The sequence below is a fragment of the Halichoerus grypus genome, chromosome 9 (genome assembly GCF_964656455.1).
Source record: "Halichoerus grypus chromosome 9, mHalGry1.hap1.1, whole genome shotgun sequence".
NCBI classification, from domain to species: Eukaryota; Metazoa; Chordata; class Mammalia; order Carnivora; family Phocidae; genus Halichoerus; species Halichoerus grypus.
Genome location: NC_135720.1, coordinates 98020051 through 98041033, shown reverse-complemented (window position 1 = coordinate 98041033; position 20983 = coordinate 98020051). Strand labels below are relative to the sequence as shown.

At 39.1% G+C, this 20983-nt stretch overlaps 1 protein-coding gene across 1 annotated transcript in view; it reads right to left on the bottom strand.

The window, feature by feature from the left end:
• Positions 1-20983, bottom strand: part of PKHD1 (PKHD1 ciliary IPT domain containing fibrocystin/polyductin) — a 443829-nt gene that overhangs the window by 187923 nt on the left and 234923 nt on the right. Inside the window, exons 50-51 of the mRNA XM_078054411.1 lie at positions 19418-19483; positions 12634-12762 (exon numbers count right to left, since the gene is read on the bottom strand). Coding sequence (XP_077910537.1) covers positions 12634-12762; positions 19418-19483 — 195 coding nt within the window. The remainder of the gene's footprint in view (positions 1-12633; positions 12763-19417; positions 19484-20983) is intronic.

Genomic DNA, 20983 nt, shown 5'->3' with positions numbered 1-20983 from the left:
CACCCCTTTTGGGGCCCATTTTTCTCAGCTGTAAAATGAGACCACTAGCTGCCTCCTAGTATTTTCCCTCTCCTTCCTTGTAACAAAACTCCAATTTTTAGCTGAATATATTGTTACCTAGTCAAAAGATCACATTTCCCAGCCTCCTTTCCAGCTAGTTATGGCCACTCAGTAAGGTCTGGCCGATAAGATGTAAGAAGAGGTGTCATGTGTGACTTGTAGGAAGAATCCTTTTATACGTCCTGCTGCTTAGAATGCAGTTGCAATGGCTGGAGCTCCAGCAACCATACCGGACCACAGAGTGACTTTGGGAATGGAAGCAACACGTGGTGAAGCAAGAAGATAAATGTAGTCCAAATCCCTGACCCTGTGGAACAGACTGCTATTATTAAGGAGACATAAACTTCTATCTCAGGTCTTTGTTATTCACAGAAGACCTAATCTTACCTAATACAAATGAATACCCAACCCCATGGAGCCCTTGCAAGGATTAGATTAAGTGTGAGATTACTTTGTACTCAAGAGTGTTTCCCTAAAACTCTGGCATCATGAGCTGCTCTGTGAATAAAAGGATTACATGGTTAAACATCTTTGAGAAACAGCACATACTATATCCCCTCTGGAAATTACACAATCCGTATTCCTATACAAAAGGCTTTGAAGAGACCAGATGCAAAGAAGTTATTTTTCTGTGTTTAGTCCAAAATTTTCCAAGCTCATTTGACTTTGTTATCTTTCTCCCATGTGATATTTATAAAAGAGCCAGTTTCATAGGAAACAATTTGAGAAATTCTGGATACATTTATTATTAGCACTAATATACAAATGGTTGTTTTTAGCCTTACAATATTGTTCACCTAGTCGGATTCACTTCCTTTCCAGTCCAGGCCCTCACGGTATATGCTTTCAGAACTCTCTAAATATTTCCTATGGCACAATTCTTAATTTTATCAGTTTATAATTGTATGTGTGATTACATTTCTGTCTCTCATACTAAGCAGTAAGTTCCACCTAGGTATTGAAACTGTTTTACTCACCATTTTATCCCCATCATAAGGCCAAGTGCCTGGCACATAATAAAACATGTACCCAGTAAATAGTTGTTCAATATAGTCATGATTCCTGAACTCTGCTTTAATATCAGGCACAGTGTGCAAATGGCATAATGGAATACATGTAAATCAATTTTGGGGAAAAAAGATCCAATGTTCACTTACAGGGGAAGTTTTTTGTCACTTTTTGCTCTCTTGGATAGCATGGAGACCATTAACTCCTCTAGGGCCCATGTGGAATTCTAAAGGACAGAACCTTATTTAACCCTACAAGAAATCCTGAGTAATACTGGCCCAAGGACAAAACAGGAGATTTTTAATGTGTTTTCAGATAAAGGAAAAAAAAAATCTCTCAGAGTTGTCAGCAAGACCCCATTATTGGGCTCAATTGGCCTGGATGTCCAAGATAGATCACTGACATGGCTGGAAATTGGTGTTGCCTACAAGCTAGCGTGCATCTGGGGCCAACAATCAGTGTGAAAGACATGGCCTCTCCACATGATTTGGGATTCCTGTAGCCTGAGCCCAAGGGATTGAAATGGGAGCATCCCAACGGCAAGTGAGACATTCAGACAAAAAGGTCTTCTTATATAAGGGTTCTTGTGACCTACCGCCTGGTAGTCCCAGAACATCACTTCTACTGCATTCTATTGGTCAGCTCAGATTCAAAGGGAGAGGAGTGAGCCCCGACTTCTCCAGAGGAGGAACAGCACACAATTACAGGGAGAGAAGGAATATGTGGCAATACTTTTGGAAGAATAGCTACAACAACATTTAAATTATGATAGTAATTAGAATCAGCACTAGATATTATCATTTAGTGCTCTAATAAAGCATATATATCACAAATTTTATTATTTAATATTTTGATAGCTGCATTAATATAACATATATATAATCCTATTTTTTTAAAAGATTTTATTTATTTGAGAGAGAGAGAGAGCATGAGCAAGCACAAGCAGGGGGCAGGGGTAGAGGCAGAGGGAGAAGCAGACTCCCCGCTGAGCAGGGAGCCTGACTTGGGGCTCGATCCCAGGACCCTGAGATCATGACCTGAGCCAAAGGCAGACGCTTAACCAACTGAGCCACCCAAGCCCTATAATCCTATTTTATCTTATGCATGAAAAATATTATTATGAGAATGGATCTAGTCTTCACCAGACTGCCAGTCAGACCTAGAGCACATGAAAAGTTAAGAACTCCTGGGTTGCATGAAAGCGTGGTGACTCAGGAGTTGACAGCAAGCTCCCTATGCTCCTTCTGCCCCTGCTGGCTGGGCTTTGCCCTTAATCGCCTCCTCGCTGGACACACTTCTTTGATCTGTAAAGCTCTGCATATGAAGAAACTCCAAAAGCAACCTCAAGACAGTATATAATCAACTCAAGAAATGGCAGCTATACCTACTAAACCAATACTTGGGAAATCATGAATTATTTAATTCTACGTTCCAAGAATATCTGCATGGAAAAACAGACCATGAAGTAAAGAGAAAAAAGATGTAATTCAATTAAAGCAAGTGAAAAAAGCCCTGCTCTATATTCAGGCCCCATGGGCAGCTGTTCCTTACTTGGCTCTACTTCCTCAACCCCAGCCAGGAGGGCAAAATGCATATGCAATCATTCAGGTCCCCTTCGCCCATAAGAAATGCCTGTGTCTCTTCAAAGAATGTTAATTCCATGAGACAAATTTCCTGAGGGGATAAAACTAGGTAAAATAACAGTTTATGTATTTAAAGCAAGAAAAAATCCATTAATTCTCAGCAAATTTGTAGCAATGCAAACCATAGAACATGGGGTTGGTAGGAACTTTAAAAGTGATTTCTTAGTGGGCTGACCAACCCATCCTCGTTTTCCATAGACTGCCTAGGTGTTACCACTGGAAGTCCTGGGTAAACCAGAGTAGTTGATCATTCTATTTACTAATGACTTTAAAGAAATTTGTTCCTAACATCAACACCCGAAAATGAATATCAAAATCTCCGGATGCTGCTTTCAGTATCCTGAAGTTGAAAGGAATCCAAAGTGCTCTGATGACCTACTCTTGCCTGTCTTAAATATGATCCTCAGTTCTTACCTCCAGAATGAAACCCACTGTAAGAATTACACATAATCCTCTACATATTTTTAAAAATTATCTATTGTCCTGTTCTGTGTTTTTGTAAAACTGTACCCCTTTAGGAAATGACAGTTGATATCTTAGAGATTATAGTCTATTCTATTTTCCCGAACGGATTGAACTGTACAAATTGACCGATTATATTAGAATTAACCTATTATAGGAGCTTATTAATTTAGAACACTTAGTATTCTAACCAGAGAGTGACCAGAGACAATTTGGTTGCCACCCTAGAAGTGCTCCTGTCTCATCTGAGGGTAACTGGTTTTAATTTTAACAAAGATATAGGGATCCTTAAAGACACTGATCTCTACAAGGGTTTCCATAAGGATCCAATGTAGATGTCTGAAATTGTAAGACCAGACAAGCATTAGATTTTGCATTTGACTTGTAGCAGCTTCCAGGGAGTAGGTAGTTCATCCTTGGGCATTTCTAAATGACCATCCTTCTTGGCCTCCTTGGAACATTTACTGTTAACGACCTCCACCATCTTGGTGTTGCTCTTTTCTTGCCTTCTGCTGTCCTAGCTCATGTCCTAGTTTCATGATTGCTCCTTCTCTGGTTTCTTTTCCTGCCACTTAAATTAGAATTTCCTCCAAGATGCTGCATCCTACCGTCTCCTTGTAGCCATGTGTGAAGGCTCTCCTGTTGGCTCTAACCCTAGTTCAGTCCCCAAGGATTCCTCAGGCAACTCTTCAGAGGATTACCAAATCTAAGTCCAGATTCCCAACTGGCTTCCCTCCCAAACTTCTGGTCCACGTTTCCTGTTACCATTCAGGCATCTGCACATGAAATTTAGTGTATGTCTGAGGGAATGTATTATCCTCCCTCTTAAATCTATTCCTTCCCCTGCATCCTCTCTCTCTACTGACGGCATCCCCAGCCATTCACACATGCACAAAAGCTCTGAGTACTCTTTTCAGGCTCGTTCTCTCTACTCTTCACAATTACTAAAATGCCAAGACCTGCCAGTTCTGCTTCCCACCATAGCCCCACGGTTCCATAGCAACCACCTATGCATGTATTGCTACTATGAAGCTGGTAGTTTATACTGTTAAGGTCAAAGTATACTTAAAAGTTCTAAGGAAAATAATGCATAGTTTCTTGAAAAAGTAGTATTTACTATGCATGGACGCATTCAGAGGTTATGGAGGAGAAAGAAGTTGTTATAGTAGCAAGAAATCACATCTATTGCAACTGAAGGTAAAGTACCATGGGTGTTTTATAGGCATACCCGTTTGGTTGGAACAGAAGGTGCCCAGAAGAGTCACACTTTTGGAAGCCTGGAGTCAGGAGTTTGTAAACTGATAAAAGCGGTGACTCTCCAGGTGGGGGTGACTACCAAAATAAGCCCTGGGCCTCTTAGATACCTCACACTTGTCAATGCCAGCCTGCTCCCTCACCTAAATTATGATCTGCAAACCCTGAGGAAATATGTCCCCTCCTAAAAAATCACTATGATACTAATACTAATGGACTATGACAAAGAGTATGTTTCTCAGGTGAGTAATGACAGCAAAGGGTTTGAAAAACCACTCAATTCAAGTAGAACTCTCATTAGTTCCAGCAAGTTAACAAGCCATAAAGAGTGTAAGGGCCTACATGACTTTGGGTCCCAAGAGAAGATTCTAAGTGAGTTCTAATTAGCCCAGAAACAAACACCATTGAGCCAGTCAAGCAGAGATTGACAAATGGAGATTAGGAAAAGGTATCAACTTATTTTAATATATATTTTTAAAATAATGCTCCTTTTGTCACTTATAGGAAGTAAAAATTTCTGTGCTGCTGTTATTTTAACTGGACTTTAATTTTGATGGAGAAAACCTATATAGCTATAAAAATACTTTTTTTTTTTTTAATTCCAACTCCTGTTTGGAATTGTTCACTCCTCAAAAGGGCACTCCATTACAGGCTTTGGTCACTAGTTAGGGCACTGCTACTATTAATTTGTAAGAAGCCATTTGAATCATGGTCACTGCAACTAGAAGGAACTCCCGAGGCTACAGCTGTGTCTTGGAGATGTAATCCTATTTTAAGGAAACAAATCTAAAACAACAAATAAAGCAACAATATCCCTTCTTATAAATTTTAGGAGGCAATTTGCAACACTGGGTTGAGAACAAGGAGACAGAAATTCTGCTCTTATCCTTGGTACAAAATATCATAAAAGTCTGGGCAATAATAATGCATTTCACAGCATTTTACAATTTCTAAAACACTTGCATTACCTGAGCTCATTTCAGTTGAACTAGATAGCCACTAAATTCCCTAGCAGCTTCAACAATGCTATGTATCCATATTTTTACATATATATGAATATTTACTTAATACAAGTAAATCTGCATAAAGACACCCCAAAATAAAACAAATTCCTAGATAATCATTCAGTTCATCAAAGGACTCCATATTGCAAAGGATTTTATACTTAAATTGCTTTCAAGAGTGAGCTTCTATAGTATATTCTTAAATTAATGGATATATGAAAAGTCAATTTACATGAAATATTTCAAAACTATTTGGGGAGGTCTATGGAAACACTTGCCCCATGAAATCTGAGATATTGAGTTTTCCTTCTTGTGGGAAGAACGTGGCCTTAACACCCTTTACCATTAAGCAATGTTCACGGTCTGTATTCTCCTCCAAGGAACTCCCTAAAAGGAAGGAGATTTATACAGTATCTAAAGATCCTTTGATCTTTGGTTTCAGATTTTCTTTTTATTTATTTTTATTTGGCAATAATACTGATTCAAGTTTCTGTGTCAAAAGGACCTCTTAAAAAATCATATTCATCTGTTCTTCCCCATAAAATCTTAAGGAATGGCTTTCCCATTCATATTCTAAATAAGGGAAAAGAAAATCCTGACTGTCGTCCTTGTGCACTTTTAATTTCTGCCCCGAGAGAAATAAAATGTTCAAAATATTTGTGCTGTTTTCCCCTCAGCCCAGCACACTCCTCTCTCCCAAGAAGAAGTTTCTGGTCATGCACGTAAAGATTTGGACAGATGCTGCAGCCCAAACACTGTCATCCGACCCCCCCCTCCCAAAGTGAGCAGTCCCAGGTCAGGGGCCCACAATTTTGTTTGGAGGGTTGAAGAATCCTACTTTTGGGCGGCAAAGAGGCAATACAAGACCACCAAACATCATAGGTTGTGAAGAATAAAGAAACTAAAATCTTTTGGCCAGTCTGTCTCCTGGTGTTCTTCAAGTTCTGATTCAGGTAAGCCAACAGAATCTAAATAAATTCTGCCCAGAGAGGGAAGACAGTACAAATTTAGCAGACCCTAAAACCCTCAAACCTTTTGAAATAAGTCAGGTACATCTGCTCCTAATTACATGCATGCACACACACTCATACACATAAACACATACACCGTGGTAAGATTAAAGACAGCTGCAAGTTCTTTGCTGGCCCTCCCATTGAGAGGTGGAGCCCAGTTCTCCTCCCTTGTATCTGGGCTGCCTTTACCGCCTTGCTTGACCAAGAGGATGTGGTGGTCATCATATTCTGAGGCTGCTAAGGTTGGCTTAGAAGACAGTAACTTCCACCCAGGTCTCTTGGACTGCTCACTCTTGAAGAACTCCTTCATAGCCTGCTCTTTCTTGGAATCCAGCTGCATGCTGTGAGAAAGCCCAAGAAGCTCCACAGAGAAACCCACATGGAAAGACACTGAGGCCTTTTAGCTGACTGCCCTGACCGAGCTCCCAGCCAATAATAACCAACATCGATTGCCAGCCATGCGAGTGAGCCATCTTAAACCATTCACCAAGGCTGAGCTTTTAGATCACTACAACCCAGCCATCATCTGGCTATAATGTCTGGAAGATCCCAAACAAGAATACTCCAGCCTTCCCCACAAAATTGTCAGCAAAATAAAAGGTGGGTTTTAAGCTATTAAGTTTCCAGGTGGTCTGTTAAATAGAAATAGATTTCCAGAACATGTCAGTCACCATTCTGATGCCAGGGATCAGAAAAAGGACCCCGGTAATTAAGCTTAAATTTCTTCCCTTTTCCATTTGCCAGTAATCCAGAATAAATAGGGTGATGGTTTGCAAGACGCTTTGGTCTCACCCAAATGAGACGAGGTCAGAATAATGAAAACTACTCAAGCTACAGGGATAGAACATACTATTTACAATATCTGATTTCTAACTGACTTTGCAGACTTAAATCTTTGTTACATGTATCTTATCCTCAAGTAGTTATAATCTCAAGTAAGAAAAAGGTAAATCAAGCTAATAATGCTATGATTACAACATTCTGTAGCAATTCTGCCCCCCAACATTATTTCCCAGTTTATGATCATTTCACCTCATATCACCAACTTTAATGCCTTGTGATTTAACAGAGAAATGCTTTAAATATTGCCATCTTTGAACATCACATGGCTTTGATGAGCTTCTCTGCCATTTAAAATAGCCAAGTATTGAAAATCAGAACAAACAGAAGAACTATTATAAAGGAAAAACAGTATTCTTCCATTCATTTCTTCAAATAAGGACAGTTCAAAGTGATACAGAAAAAGGGGAACACAGTGAATTCTATCATACACGCACACACACACGCACACACACACACATTCACACTACGCTGGAGGCTATATGATATCATTTCTGTACCCTTCAAAACAGAATCCTATCATTTGGAATTAAAACACATTTTCCTTTCATTAAGCCTACTCTGTGTGAAAAGGATGTCATCCTGTCATGGCTGCAATTCCTTCAGAGAAAGCCTTGGAAACATCATACACAAATCCATCACGTCCTTTCAGGACAAAACATGGAGTACAGGTTAGCAGGATTATTTCACCCATGGACCATCTATGCTTGCGAAAGTGCAATTTGTATAATATGTTAGATAGAACTTGTTTCCACTCTGTAAGATGTCTAGAATGCATTTGTACCAACTCTCTCAATATTTAGGCGGCAAAGACAATCAGATATACTTGTTTGTGGGAAGCAAAGTTATCACAAACTAAAATGCAAAGCAAATTCTTCACCTTAGCTTACTCCATACAATACCGCCGAGAAGAATTTACAGCTTTTTCAAAATCCAATGTCTGTAAAGATAGAACGCCTTGGAGGAAAATGGTACCATACTTAAGATAGTGATATCTTTTATTAGTACAGTATAGTCCTATTTTTATGGAATAGGATGGGTCTGAGGTCATTCCATAAAATTGATTTCCCAGAAAATGGAAATAGGCAATTTACCCTAAGAATTTTATTGAAAAATTATGCTATTCTATTTGAATAATGATGGGAATGTTCTACACGTTTCCTTTATTAATGAATTAAAATACACAAAACACCATAAAATTATATTAGAGGTTCAAAAGTATCACTTAAATCTTCTTTACCAGTCACTTTCATTTTGTAAAATCAGCAGTTCCATTAAAATCGTATTATGTAAAAATGGGTTTTTACTGTAATAATAGTTATTACCTATTTAGCTCCCAAGGATGTTGTGAAAATTAAATAATAAGCCATTGGAAAGCAAATACAATGTGTTGCTAATACCAGAGGCCAAGAGGGGCAGCCAGATGGAAAAATGAAGGAAAAGAGCACCTGATACATTAAAAATCACAGCTTTCATCTCTAATTCCATTACTGCCAATACTCTATGCAGTGGTCATGTGTACTGACATTATCTCATTTAATCTTTTCAACACCATGACATCCATATTAATTACAGCCCTCATTTTATAGATGAGGGTCAGAGAAGTTTAAAACTTGTCCAATGTCACACAATTGGTCAATGTCAAAATGCAAATGTGAACCCAGGTTTATCTTAGTCAACAGCCCGTCCTCATCTCCTGAAGCATCACTAACTCCCCAGTATGCCTTTGTTTCTCCTAATTGTCCCTCAGATTCTTACTCCATTTTTCAAAGTCCTCTTCTGCCATGAAGCCATCTCTCTTCCCTTCACCTGAGACACTTTGATTCAAAACACTTCTGTTGCTGATTCCAGCTATTTGTTGTATTATTATGTATTCTGTGTTTTATTGATTCAGCTAAATCCCTAGCTATTTGAGGTCATGGTGTATCTGACTTGCCTTTGGAGCCCCAGATCAGGAGCACCTGGTACAGTGCCTTGAACACAGTGAGTGTTCAGTAAATGTTGCCTAAACTGAATTGGAAAAAAGTGTTAACTCGAATTACAACTACATTTGCTGCCAGATGCAAAGCACATGCTTCTACTAAAGGCTCGTTACATCAGATACCTCTTTGGGAAGTTTTGCCAGTTCTCCCATGTATATGTACCTAATGGGGATGTGGTAAGATTGAATTCTTCAAGTATCTCACATACGCTAGGTACTCAGTAAATAGTTGGGGTTTTTTTTTTTCCTTCTTAATTCCAAGTGAAGGAGACAATATGAACCATAAGCAGAGAAGGATAAATCCTGTATAATATGCAATCAGATTTGGATGAATCAGAACAGGCAGGGATGGTGAGTTTTGTTTTTTTCTTTTAAATAACACTATAAAAAGGGCTCTGGAATCACACTGATTTCCTGTCACAGCCTCTTGACTTACTAGCTGGAAAAAACTTGGGCAAGTTACTTAACCTCTCTGTGTCTCAGATTCCTCGACTATAAAAAGGACAGCAGCAGGATCCACTCATAAAGTAGTTGTGAGAATTAACTGAGAAAATCCATGTAGAACATGTAGAGCGCAGGGCACACACCAAGCAGTCAAATTATATTTGCTGCTATCATCGTCAACAGCATCATCATAAAAATCGTAATTCATAGGTATCTGCTCAAAGGAGAAGACATTATTTTTCACAGACCTGCACGGTCTTATAGTTGTGCTGTATCAAACCCGTCAAACTCAAAGATTTAATTCTAATATTAAATTATGGGTGGCAGCATTGAGATTGTGCACGTCACTCAAGCAATATTTGTTGTCTATTTTGTGCCACGCTTGGGTGAACAAACTGACTTGATTCAAGGAAGACTGGGAATGAGTGAAACCAGGAGAGCTAGGCAAAGGTCAAGAATACAAAACCACAAGTAGAAAGAGAAGGTACATTTAACCTAAAGGTCCATCAGAGGTCAAAAACCTGAAAGGAAAAGTAAGCCAGAACAGCTCCTACGTGAGACCCCAAACAGAACAGAGCACCGGATTAAAATGCGGGTCACTGTAAGATCATTTGTTGGAGTTAAAAGAGAGCTTAGAAGAGAAGGGAAAAAAGGCAACAGAACAATAAGGACTTCATTTATTACATATTACACACCCGTTTTCATTCACTTATCTTTCCGTTTGGAAACCAGAAATAATGAACAATAACTGCATAGTTGAAAAATCTTCACTTCTCTGATTCCCACAATAGCACTGAAGGACCAATGGAAAGATACTTTATACAGCCAACATTTGTGCCTCACCCTCCTGCCCCCCCTTTTTTCCTGATCTGTGCTATTTATTTTTATATTTTATTTATTTTTATTTATTTATTTATTTATTTTTGCTCAGTGCTACCTAAGAGCAGCTTCATGGAGAATTCAGGCCCATCTTATAAACTGACCATGCACAAAGGATTGAAGAATGACGGACAATGCCAGGGGGTCCCCAAAGTCAGGACACAACAGTGGATACAGCCAAGCAAGATAGCTAAGATTACTCCTCTCTCAGCATAAAGGTCCCAAAGGATACTAGAAGCTTGGCAACTTTCAAAAGCTTCACTTGCTTCCTGCATGGGGTGGGGGAAACAGCTTGCTCAGTGGGAAAAACCATAGCCCAGGGCCAATCCACTGGCTACATTCATCAAAGAAATGGCTGAGACAGAACAGATTTTTCCCTTCCGTATGGGAATGACTCATGAGCTTGTGTATTCAAAAAGTTACATTCTGCATTGAGAGAGGTGGATGATAGGGGAGCTGGACGATAATAATAGTGCAAGTTCGTACCGGTCAGCCCACCCCTCCTGTCCCTCACCTCTCCATACGCAGCTGTACCAGCATCCCACCAACGCCCAGAGGTGGTGACTGTGTTTAATCACCCTGCCTTTGTTTTTTTATCCTAAATAAAACAAGCGACACAACTACTCTTTGTCATTTCCTCTTTGTCCTTTTAGAAAGGGAATGCACTTGATGGGTTAAGAATAAGGCCTCCGAGTCAGACTGCCTGGGTTAAAATTCAGACTGCTGAATTGCAAACTGCATGAACCTGGGCAAGTTACTTAACTGCCCTGGGCCTCTGTTATCCTGTCAGTAAAAATAGGGATGATCAGGGCGCCTGGGTGGCTCAGCTGGTGGAGCATCTGCCTTCGGATCCAGTCATGATCTCAGACTCCCCGCCCAGTGAGGAGTCTGCTTCTCCCTCTGCCCCACCCCCCAGCTCATGCGTGCTGGTCAAATAAATAAATAAATAAATAAAACCCTAAAAAAATAGGGATGATAATATCACGTATATCACAAAGAAGTTCTTGTCAGGGTTGAATTAGTTAACGTATGGAGAATCATTCCTGCCATGTTGTTAGTTGTCAATAAATGTTGGATATTATCATTGTTATCACTTCGCAGATGACCAAACATTCTTCTTCCAGTATGGATCTTTTTAAATTTAGTATTACCTTAGGAAGTTCATTAAGCCATAAATGAAATTAGGTCTTTTAGGGAAAATATATTTGTTCTTTGAAAAACATTTTCTTCTCAGGCTAGGGCGATTTTCTGGGAGTTTCAAGACTCACTCTTAAGAAAGAAAAATTGGGGGGGCACCTGGCTGGCTCAGTCAGTGGAGTATGTGACTCAGTCTCAGGGTGGTGAGTTTGAGCCCCATGTTGGGTGTAGAGATTACTTAAAAATAATAATAATAAGATAAAATCTTTAAGAAAAAAGAAAGAAAAATTTTTAAAGTATGGGTGTGTGTTTCTGTTTATCTGAAGAATCATCTTCCATATGTGTCTTTGTGGGAAGAGAGTTCTAGATAGATGATACATAAATACATAGACTTTTATTTTTCTGTTTTATTTATCAGTTTCCTTTTCCAGCATCTTTGAAAAATCATGGCAACAGAAGAACTTATTCATCATTTTTCTATATTTGAAAGATTCTTTATTTAAAGTTTAAAAGTTCTATATTTAAAAGATCCACAAAAGGCAAAAAAAAGAAAGCACTTGCAAATTGCTTCTTTCCAACACAGGGACACTAGAATTTTTCTGCAAATCTCTGTTCTCTGTCACATAAGAAACATATCCCATTAATGAATTATTCTAACTCCTTGTGGCATTGTAACTACTTATTCCACCTTTAATGAAGGTAAGCTGAGCTATTTTTTCTGGATTTCATAGGATTATGAAATTCTTCACTTATAATGCAAAAAAGGAGGTTGTAGACATAAGTGCCCACAAATAAGACTGCCCACATTCTTTACTTGTACAATGTATTTAAATGACAAATAATCCCCAATTGGATTATCCTCGTTCAGTCTGTCTGTGATTATTTAATTCATGGACTGTTTTACTCACTGGGTAAAATCAGGACGTCATCCCCAGGACCTGGAATGGTATTGTTGTGTCCTCCCCAGCCCTCTTCAATGCCTGTCCATGCTTCAGGAAGGGACCATTTTAAAGCTGACTCAGGTGTAGAGGTAGAAGCTACGAAACAAAAGGAAAATAGCAAGTAACTATGAAAATCTGATTCACTATAATAACTTGCAAATTCTATCCTTATTTTAGGATATTGATAATATTTTTACCTCCCAAGGTAGCTGCCTTTTGATATTTTATAACCTTTTAAAAATCATGTTATCAGTGTAAAGCAAGTAATTATTCAATCCTTCAGTTACCTCTACTTCTAGGGAAAATATATTCTGCTTTTGTTATTACACATTTGTGCTTTGCCTGATATGACATATGCTTATCACGGAATATTTGAAAAATGCAAATATAGAAAGAAAAATAGGGGCGCCTGGGTGGCTCAGTCATTAAGCATCTGCCTTTGGCTCAGGTCATGATCCCAGAGTCCTGGGATCAAGCCCCACGTCGGGCTCCCTGCTCAGTGGAGAGCCTGCTTCTCCCTCTCCCTCTGCCTGCCTCTCTACCTACTTGTGCTCTCTCTCTATCTCTCTGTCAAATAAATAAATAAAATCTTTAAAAAAAAAAGAAAGAAAAATAATAATAATGGCCTATAATCTCACTACCTAGAGATAACTGTCATTAACCTTTTATTTGCATTTCCTTCCAGAATTTCTCAGCATTTTTATATAATTGAGATTATATCATATATGCAATTTTATATTCACTTCTTTTTCTACTTGGCTTAGCCATTTTGATATGCATTTCCTAATGTCATTAAAACTCCTTGTCAACATAATTTTAGTGGCTACATAATATTCTATCATATAAAAAGTCTATCATTTACTCAATCCTTAATGTTTGGTACTTAGGATCTTTCCACTCTCTTCTAAAATTATAAGTAATGCAGTGTTAAATATCTCCATACAAATATGCCAGTAACAATGATTTCTTCTTAAAATAGAATCTTAGCAATGGGATCACTGAGTCAAAAGGTATAATCTTCTCATAGCTCTTAATGTGTGTTAAAGGCAAGATAATAACCTGGACACCTCTCACTGAAGTAATTTACATACAGTTCATATGTTCCAACTGGTTTTTCTTGATTCTGCCACTGATGATCAAGTGGTATTTTCTTTTCAACGATCCCACTGGCCTCTTCATCAGGAATTATACCATAAATCTAATAATTTCCAGTGGCGACAGCACAGTAGCCATCACACACAACACCGTGTTGAACGGCAGCCACATGTTCTTTTCTGGAGTGTGACCCCTAACGCAGAGACTGAGGGCAGAAAGCGTCTCTAAAAAGAGGATGAAAAGATTCACAGATGACTCCAGATGTTCTTAGAGTTTCAAGAGCTCAAATGATGGGGGATCTCACATGTTTGGGGAGGGGTGCAGAATCTCATCCATTATAGTAATCTCACAAGCACAAATAATGAGTGCCTTCTCTCCCAAAATCTCCTAAAAAGTAGGGATACAAAAAGGAATAAAATGTCATTCTTGCCTGAAAGGAGCTAACACTGTCGTGTAAGTTGTATAAATAAATATTGGGAGGATAGAACTCTAAAGGGAGTTCTCTTTTTTTTTTTTAATTTTATTTTATTATGTTAGTCACCATACATTACATCATTAGTTTTTGATGTAGTGTTCCGTGATTCATTGTTTGCGTATAACACCCAGTGCTCCATTCAGTACGTGCCCTCTTTAATACCCATCACCGGGCTAACCCATCCTCCCACCCCCCTCCCCTCTAGAACCCTCAGTTTGTTTCTCAGAGATCATAGTCTCTCATGATTCGTCCTCCCCTCCGATTTCCCCCTCTTCATTTTTCCCTTCCTACTATTTTCTTTTTTTTTTTAACATATAATGTATTATTTATTTCAGAGGTACAGGTCTGTGATTCATCAGTCTTACACAATTCACAGCGCTCACCATTGCACATATAAAGGGAGTTATCTTTAATGATATCCCACAAGGAGAGGAAGTGAGACCTTGCCAGGGGAGGCTTCCTGGAGAGGGAGCATCTGAGCTGCATTTTAAAGGCTTAGGAGCTATAAAGGTAAAGGGGATTGTGGTGAGGGTTTGCACTCCAGACAGAAGGATGATCATAAGTAACGGCAAGAAATAAGAGATTAAGTGGAGGGTCTCTAAGGAGTTTGGTGTTGCTGAGCCACAGAGCTGGGAGGAGGCAAGTGATGAGGTTGGAGAAATAATCAGAGATCCAGGTGTGATGGGTAACAAAGATGGAAGAGCCAAAGATGACCCCTGGATTTCCAGCATAGGTGGTAATGGGCAGAGATGTCCATTAAGACGGACATCAATGAATTCCGTTTGAGCCATAAAGGGTTTGGGGTGTCTTCGAAAAGACCTCCAAGTGGAGATACACAGCAAGGAGGGACTGGATATGAATCTGAAGAGTGGGAGAGAGCTGAGTCAAGAAGATGGATTTTGCAGTCGTATTTGAAACTCTAAGGATGGTTATGATAGCTCGGGAGGATTACAATGTGAAAAGATAAAACGCCTGAGGTCAGAACCTTGAGGAACACCCAGTTACTCTGTCTACGGGAACCCAACTCCCTCGTAATCATGGTCTCATTAGAGCCCTGGGATGAATGAAAAGTATATAGATTGTGGTCAAGTAGAAATCCTAGGCAATTTAATTAGCACAAAATAGACCCCACACCATGGGAATCAGGCATGGGCTTGGCACAAACTTCACTCAGAAAGAGGCTTTATAAATATTTTATAAACACCAAGACTATAATACCTAGTTTCCTCCCAATTTTGCTTCCTTTCCAACACTATACTATAAATATGCAGGTGGGGGTAGGGTGGGGGCTCTGTTGAAATGGCCACTAAGTAGCACCACAAAGGCCAGAAAGAGATATTCTGATACTTTATTTCCAGTGATATTTCAAAAGGGCAATGACCAGGCTCTTTAAAACCACATACCAGGCTTCTGAAACTCTTTCTATCAGAGATGTTGGAAACAGATTCTTCACTTTGAGATCTTCACTCTTATTTATAAGAGGGCTGAAACTGTCTTTAATTGAACAAACTAAATCTTAAAGTAACTATTCTAAGAGTTGTTATTATGAACAACTTTGGTCATTCTATACCATTCTGCCTTAAGATAAGAAGAATTCATGGAGAAGAAAACACATTTCAGTCTCTTGCAAAGTTATCAGACTCCTATAGTTAATATCAGGCTTCTGTATGGCTATTACTAATACAGAAAGTGGGGAGAGAAGAAGAAGCCTACAAGAGTTAAAGAAACAGAGACGTGCAAGGAGAATCAGGAGAGAGGCATGTCTTGGAAGCCCAAGAAATAGAGCATGTCCGGAGGGCAGAAGCGATCTTGTTAACAGCAGAGTTCTGATAAGAGAGTGAGTAAGAAGTGACTGCTGAATTCGGCAACCAGAGCATGGATGATCCCGGTGAGAGCGGCTCCAGTGGTGTGGTGAGGTGGTAAGCAGCGTGGCTTACAGTGGATTGAGAAATGCACCGGAGGTGAGGAAGGGAACGCACTGGGTCAGATCGTCCCAAAAGCTCACTGAGGAACGAACAGCTTTAGGATTTGAGACGCTCAGGCTTTGATCTGTCTTCCCAATCTTTAGATAAATGAGTCTTAGCTTGAAATAGGATTCCGTGAATTTTGATCAGGACCAACATTTGTGAGGAAGCCTCACCTTGCTTTCCTCTACAAGTCTGTCATTCAGCAACAGCTATGGTTTAAGATGGTCTCCAACTTGAGATCTGAGCCAAATATTGCCCTCTCCACCTTGATCCTTCATCCGCCCAGCTTTTTATGGCTCTGCATCAAGAGACTAGTCTTTTGAGAAGTTTGTAACAGAGATACCAGCTAGAGGAAGACTCAGTATTTAGAATTTTGTTTTGTTTTGTTTTAATTGAGAGGCACTGGCCAGAAGGAACCAGTAAAGGAGAAGTTAACTACACAAGACCGAATCATTTACTGATGGGACAAAATTCAGAAGATGCTGAAAGGGATGAGTTGACTTTAAAAAGGAGGAGGGCTGACAGATTCTCAGAAACCTGAGGAAAGGAAATAAACTTAGATCTATGGGGAAAGGATGGCCAATTTAAGAGAATATCTGATCATCATAGTCCCATATGACTATGCACTTATTTCCAGTTAGCCCCCACTGAAAAGACAATGTCATCAAGATAAAGGCTCTTCAGAAATATTTTTATCTTTCCCCCAAAAGTGGGTTGCTTTGCCCATTTTCCCCTCTCTCATTTTTTATAAAGCATTATGCCCATTGGAAGAACATGAACGACCTGCACTGGGGTGTTCAGAAACCTGGATATCCTCTTGACTCTAATTAGCATAAATCCTCACCACAAACCCACTAAGCATCCATACAACAACTTACATCACCACCACCTCCTCTGTCTCTCCTCAGCATTGGCCCATATACACCCTAATTTCTACTGGTTCTGGAGTTTCCTGTCAGCATTTCTCTACAGTGTCCCGCACAATCTTGTACACTCAGAATAAACCTACAAGTGAGTCAACTAGGAGACTCTCTGCAACAGAACACCCTGACCCAAAATGTCTCATCTGCATTATATATTCATATTGAATCTCAGAGTGGATTAACATATAGATAGAACTCCATTAATCAGGGCGCCTGGGTGGCTCAGTTGTTAAGCATCTGCCTTCAGCTCAGGTCATGATCCCAGGGTCCTGGGATCGAGCCCCACATCGGGCTCCCTGCTCAGCAGGAGGCCTGCTTCTCCCTCTCCCACCCCCCCGCTTGTGTTCCCTCTCTCGCTGTCTCTCTGTCAAATAAGTAAATAAAATCTTTAAAAAAAAAAAAAAAGAACTCCATTAATCATTCCATTGTTGTTTTGTCAAAGAATTTTTGATACTGTAATAATTTTACTATTTTTCATAGACCTTTTCATTAATCAAAATACACACTCATATTTAAATTTTGACATTAGCACATCTACCCCCCATCATGAGAACCAGGGAATGTCTTAGAAGTATCTTAGTATTTGAAATTTCTTTCTGATGAATGGTAAATGTATAAATTCTGTAATTCCTTGTGTTTAAGATTGTTTTCTCTTGCAAATTATATTGGCTAGGAAAACTGACTATATACAATTAATTTTAATTGAAGTCATAAATTAATATATGCCAAAAAAAGGTACTTTAAACATCTTAGAGTTTATATGGCATAGCAGAACGAACACTGGACTGAGTTGAGTAACCTGAGCTCTCATCCAAGTTCAACCACTGACTAGGTGTGACTAAGTAAACTATTCAATCTCTAGGCTTCCGTTCCCTTATTTGTAAAGTGGGGCAATTGGACAGGATAGCCTGTGAGGTTCTTTCCCTCATTAATATTCTATAACTCTATGAATCTTTCTATTTCTTTAGCATGTTGTAACTGATAGGCCAAATGAAACATCTTCCAGTTAAACTGACACCTGCTAACAAGCCCAGGAGCCTGGCCACCCACGTCTCCTTCCAACAAGTCCTTAATACAAAATCTTCCTACTAAGTCCTGAGTGGCATGGCATCCTGACTATGTAGCTGGTTGAATGAGGTATGGCCACCCATAAGTAGTCCAGTATCCTCTGAGGGGACCTGGCATGAGAACAACCCCCAATAGATATGTCCTCTGCAAATGGCAACTGACCCAACCAATTGAAAATTTGAACACGGAACTGTCAAAGAGAGAATTGCAAGATACTTTTCTTGGCAACTGTTATTTTAAAAGAGATTTATCCATTGATTAGTTAGTCGTTTAACTGACATCCACATGTGACCATAAGACCCCATGGAGTCAAACATCATTGCTCATCATTGTATCCTCCTGCATCTTGCACAAGAGGCCCTCAATAAATAATGCATCGTGAGCCACCTGAAGGAAAGGAGGGATAAAGGACAGGGGACATAAAGAACAAAATGCTATGGTAGCCCAGAAACAGTTATGAAAACAAAGAACCACATTCTTCCCAGTCCAATAAGCATGGAGTAGTAGCCATCAGTACATCTAGTTTATAGTTTTAGGCTAGTACATTTTCTTCATTTATTTATTAATTTAAATGGAGCAGTTGGATCATTTTCTGATTAGCATGGGCTCTGCTCTGACATAACACAAAAATGCCACTGGAAATCAAAGGAAAACTTGGCCTTTGAAAAGATTTGTCCCTAATGCAAATGCATAGTTAAACTGGCCTAGGATAAACAAAAACAAACAATGAAATGCATTAGAAGGTGCCTAGGAGTCTTTTAGTCTTTGAGAATTTGGCTTTTATGAGTTAGAGAGATTTCACAGAACCATCTGACTTTTGGGAAGGGTTTGTTTACCCTGATGTCCTGAAATCACTGGGAACAATTAAAGTTTTGAGATACCCTGAATTTTTCTTTCCATTTGGTAGAGGCCTAATGGCCCATCTGCAGATCTGGACTCTTGTGTGCACATATGGTCCATAATTTATGAAATGTGCTTATTTACATGTTTTAATTCTTTACTTTCCAACGTTTTGAAATACACCCTTCTTATATCTTTCTTTGAAATGCAGACACGTATTTCAGCTATCAGGGTGACACAATAGGGAGTCGTTAGGCATGATAGCATTAGGGCTGATGCCTACCTGCTTATGAACAATTTGATGCAAGCAATTTATAGAACTGTTATTGGAGGACATTCTACTGTACCAGGCACTACTATTTGGTGGGTAGGTTAATACTCACCTGAAATAGTTGGGGGCACACCTTCCTTCACCTGGAGAGTCACTTGAACGTGGCCTTCACCTGAAACTGAATGCAAAAAGCCACAACTTGGATGTGATGCAAAGAGCATCTTAATACAGAAGATATTCTTATGTGATAAAGATGGCTTTATGCTAAACTCCCCCCAACCTAACTAAATTTTCAAAATTAAAAAAAAAAATGAACTCCTTGTTAGTTAGTCTAACAATTGATTTCCAACATTTAATTTTGATTGCTTTTATTTGATTAAACTTAATTGCAGTGAGGTCGCCAAGAGAATTGGCACATAAATAATTAGGCGGGGAGGGAACCCTTTAGCCATATGTTCTTTGGAGGCCAACATTGGTCAGCAGGGCACACCTCTTATCCTATTTCCTCTCCATCATTTTGGAGGCTTAGCTTTTAGAATTCATGTGTTTTTCAATAGAGTTCAGATCACCCATGAAATGTATTTGCTTTACCTTTATCTAAACAAATTGTCCTTTTAATGAAGGCTTTTTTCTACCCCCCTTTCTCCTCCATCTTCCAAACCAACTGAGCACATTTAGAAGGCCTGGGGTTCATTAATTTTAAGTGTTCAATAAATTAGTGGAAATAATCAAAAGGCCTGATTCTTTCTGATAATGACAATTTGATGTCAGTATAAACCAGCAGATTAAGCTGGGAACATATGCTCCTTTGCCAAGAGAGGCTGCTATAATTAAATAGTGAATGCATCTACAAGGTGCTCTCACGCCTGATTAATTAGTAATCAGGTGTGCCAACTCCACTTTTCAGTAACACCTTGTCTCTTATTGGTTAATTACCTTTCTGCCTTATCAGATGTCATGTGAGCCAACACCTCCCACCACTGGAGGGCCCAATGCTGTCAAAGGCTGGAGCCTTGAGGACTTGGTCAAACTCATGCTCTCCATTTGCCTTTCCATGGAACCCTAAACCTTTTCCTTCATCACAAGATGGAGTAGACCAAGGATCATTTTTTTTTTCTAATTACAAAGCATGAGCTTCAAAATATTACAAAATAACAATAATAATAATTATTATTATTATTATAATCCCCAAAGGGATCTATGATGAGAACTCTCCTATTCCTTTCTTCTTATTTTGATAATTACTCTCACTTTCCCGTTATAAAAAGTGGCTTTCCTTTACACTGTACATATTTTGAGACCAGGTACAATGACCAACATGTTCTCTATGTGCTCTACTTTATCACTACTTCTGAGGCTTCACTTACATTGTTTCTCTATCCTGTTGCATATTTTACCCACTTTTTTATCTTAAGTAAATAAATAAATATGCCATCAGCCCAGCATTTCATCTCTCTTTTTTTCTATAATGTCTAATTTACCCATTTGTGCTCATAACTGATATTGGTGATATTTATCCCAAGCTTGCTCTCAATTTAGCAAGTATTTATCAAGCATCAACTGTGGTAAATTTCAGATTGCATCAGTCATGAGCTCTGTTTCTAAATCTTGGAGGGAGGGACTTTTCTCATGTACCTTAGGACACCAGACATTGCCGGACATGTAGATACTATTCATG